General features: G+C 46.5%; 1 protein-coding gene across 1 annotated transcript in view; it reads left to right on the top strand.

Moving 5' to 3' along the window:
• The window catches only part of LOC117956049 (arf-GAP with Rho-GAP domain, ANK repeat and PH domain-containing protein 1), a 31,475-nt gene that overhangs the window by 19,521 nt on the left and 9,597 nt on the right, over positions 1 to 2,357 (top strand). The window contains exons 15-16 of the mRNA XM_034890891.1: positions 1,551 to 1,650; positions 2,072 to 2,128. Of these exons, the coding sequence (XP_034746782.1) occupies positions 1,551 to 1,650; positions 2,072 to 2,128 (157 nt within the window). The remainder of the gene's footprint in view (positions 1 to 1,550; positions 1,651 to 2,071; positions 2,129 to 2,357) is intronic.

The raw sequence follows: 2,357 nt of genomic DNA, 5'->3' as shown, positions 1-2,357 counted from the left end.
CTGTGAATCTTCTCTGAAGAGTAGCGACATGGGAGTCTCAAAAGAACTGTCACATGAACTGAAAACAAAGATTGTTCCCCATCATGAATTAGGGGAAGGATCCAGAAAGCTGTCTAAGAGATATCAGCTGTCTGTTTGGACAGTTAGGAACATAGTCAGGAAATGGAAGACCCCGGGCACAGTTCAAGGTAAGGCTCCAAGTGGCAGACCAAGGAAAATCACGGAGAAACAGAAGCGAAGAATGGTTAGAAGAGTCAAAGTCAACCCACAGGCCAGCACCAAAGACCTACAACAGGATCTCGCTGCAGAGGGAGTCATTGTGCATTGTACAACTATTGCGCGCACTTTACACAAGGAGACCCTGTACGCAAGAGTGATGCGGAGGAAGCCTTTTCTCCGCCCACATCCCAAACAAAGCCGCTTGACGTATGCTAAAGCACATTTGGTCAAGCCGGCTTCCTTTTGGAACAAGGTGCTGTGGACTGATGAAACTAAACTTGAGTTATCTGGACATAACAAGGGGCGTCATGCATGGAGGGAAACCCTGCTGCCTACAGTAACGTTTGGTGGTGGTTCCACCCTGCTGTGGGCCTGTGTGGCCAGGGCAGGGACTGGGACTCTGGTTCAAGTTGAGGGACGCATGGATTCCACCAAATATCAGCAGATTCTGGAGACCAATGTCCAGGAATCAGTGACAGTGAAGCTGCGCCAGGGCTGGATCTTTCAACAGGACAATGACCCTGAACACTGCTCAAAACCTACGAAGGCATTCTAGAGGAACAAGTACAACGTTGTGGAATGGCCATCTCAGTCCTCAGACCTGAATGTTATGGAAAATCAGTGGTGTGACTTAAAGAGAGCCGTCCATGCTCGGAAACCATCAACCCTGAATGAATTAGAGGGGTTTGTAGAGAGGAATGGTCCAAAATACCTCCAACCAGAATCCAGACTCTCAGAGGAAGCTGTAGGAAGCGTTTAGAAGCTTTTATTTCTGCAAAAGGGGGATCTACGAAATATTGAGTTATTTTTTTTGATTGTGGTGCCCAAATTTATGCACATGCCTAATTTTGTTTAAACAATTATTGCACACTTCCTGTAAATGGTGTAAACTTCGTTTCACCTCTCAAATATCACTGTGTTTGTCTCCTATATGATATATTTACCTGATGTTTTTTTATCCAAAGAACCAACGATTTATGAAGGAAAATCATGGAAATTAACAAGGTTGCCCAAACTTTTGCAGACCACTGTATATACACACACACACACACACACACACACACACACACACACAGACATACACACAAAGACACACAAACAGAGACACACACACACACACACACACACACACACACACACACACACACAGACACAGACATACACACGAAGACACACAAACAGAGACACACACACACACACACACCGATAAACACAGAGACACACGCACACACACCGACACACACAGAAACACACAAACACACATACACACAGTCCTGAAGTATCTTTCTTCATTGGTTTGTGATTGATTTTAAATGACGTCATCCAATCAGGTGCGTCAGACGGACCTCCAGAGCCCCGCCCCCATCCTGCTGGCCGAGAGGGCCAATCAGGCTCTGCAGACAGAGCTGCTACGCCTCAACGAGTACACAGGTAACACACACACACACACACACACACACACAGGTAACAAACACAGGTAACACACACACACACATACTGATAAAACACACACACATACTGGTAAAACACACACACACACATAGGTAACACAGGTAACAAGCACACACACAGGTAACACAAACACACACAGGTAACACACACACACACACACACACACACACACAGGTAACATACACACACTCACAGATATCACACACACACAGGTAACACACACACACGCCACACACACATTTTTTTGTTTAAAAACAGAATGTTTTTGTTTATTATCCTCCAATTGTGTAATTTTTCCTCGTGTGTGACTGTCTCCAGCGCCCGTTGTCATAGTGATAGAGAGACAGCAGGAGGTTTAAGGAGCGTCACCTGGCTCTGATTCCTCTTCTTCTTCTTTCAGACGTCCCGCCTCACCTGCCTCAGTCAGCCAATAGGAGACGTTACTCCGCTCCCTTAGGTAGCCTGAGCCTCCTGATTGGATGAGTCTGACTCCTGTTCCTCATTAACTGTCTCTAGACCAGGATCAGGTCCACACACGTATACTAGGTCTCACATTAACTAAGGGGAGGTGTGTGTGTGTGTGTGTGTGTGTGTGTGTCTGTGCCTGTGTGTGTGTGTCTGTGCCTGTGCCTGTGTGTGTGTGTGTGTCTGTGCCTGTGCCTGTGTGTGTGTGTGTGTGTCTGTGT

Source organism: Etheostoma cragini, chromosome 13, assembly GCF_013103735.1.
Source record: "Etheostoma cragini isolate CJK2018 chromosome 13, CSU_Ecrag_1.0, whole genome shotgun sequence".
Lineage (NCBI taxonomy): Eukaryota > Metazoa > Chordata > Actinopteri > Perciformes > Percidae > Etheostoma > Etheostoma cragini.
This window is presented reverse-complemented; position numbering and strand designations above follow the sequence as displayed.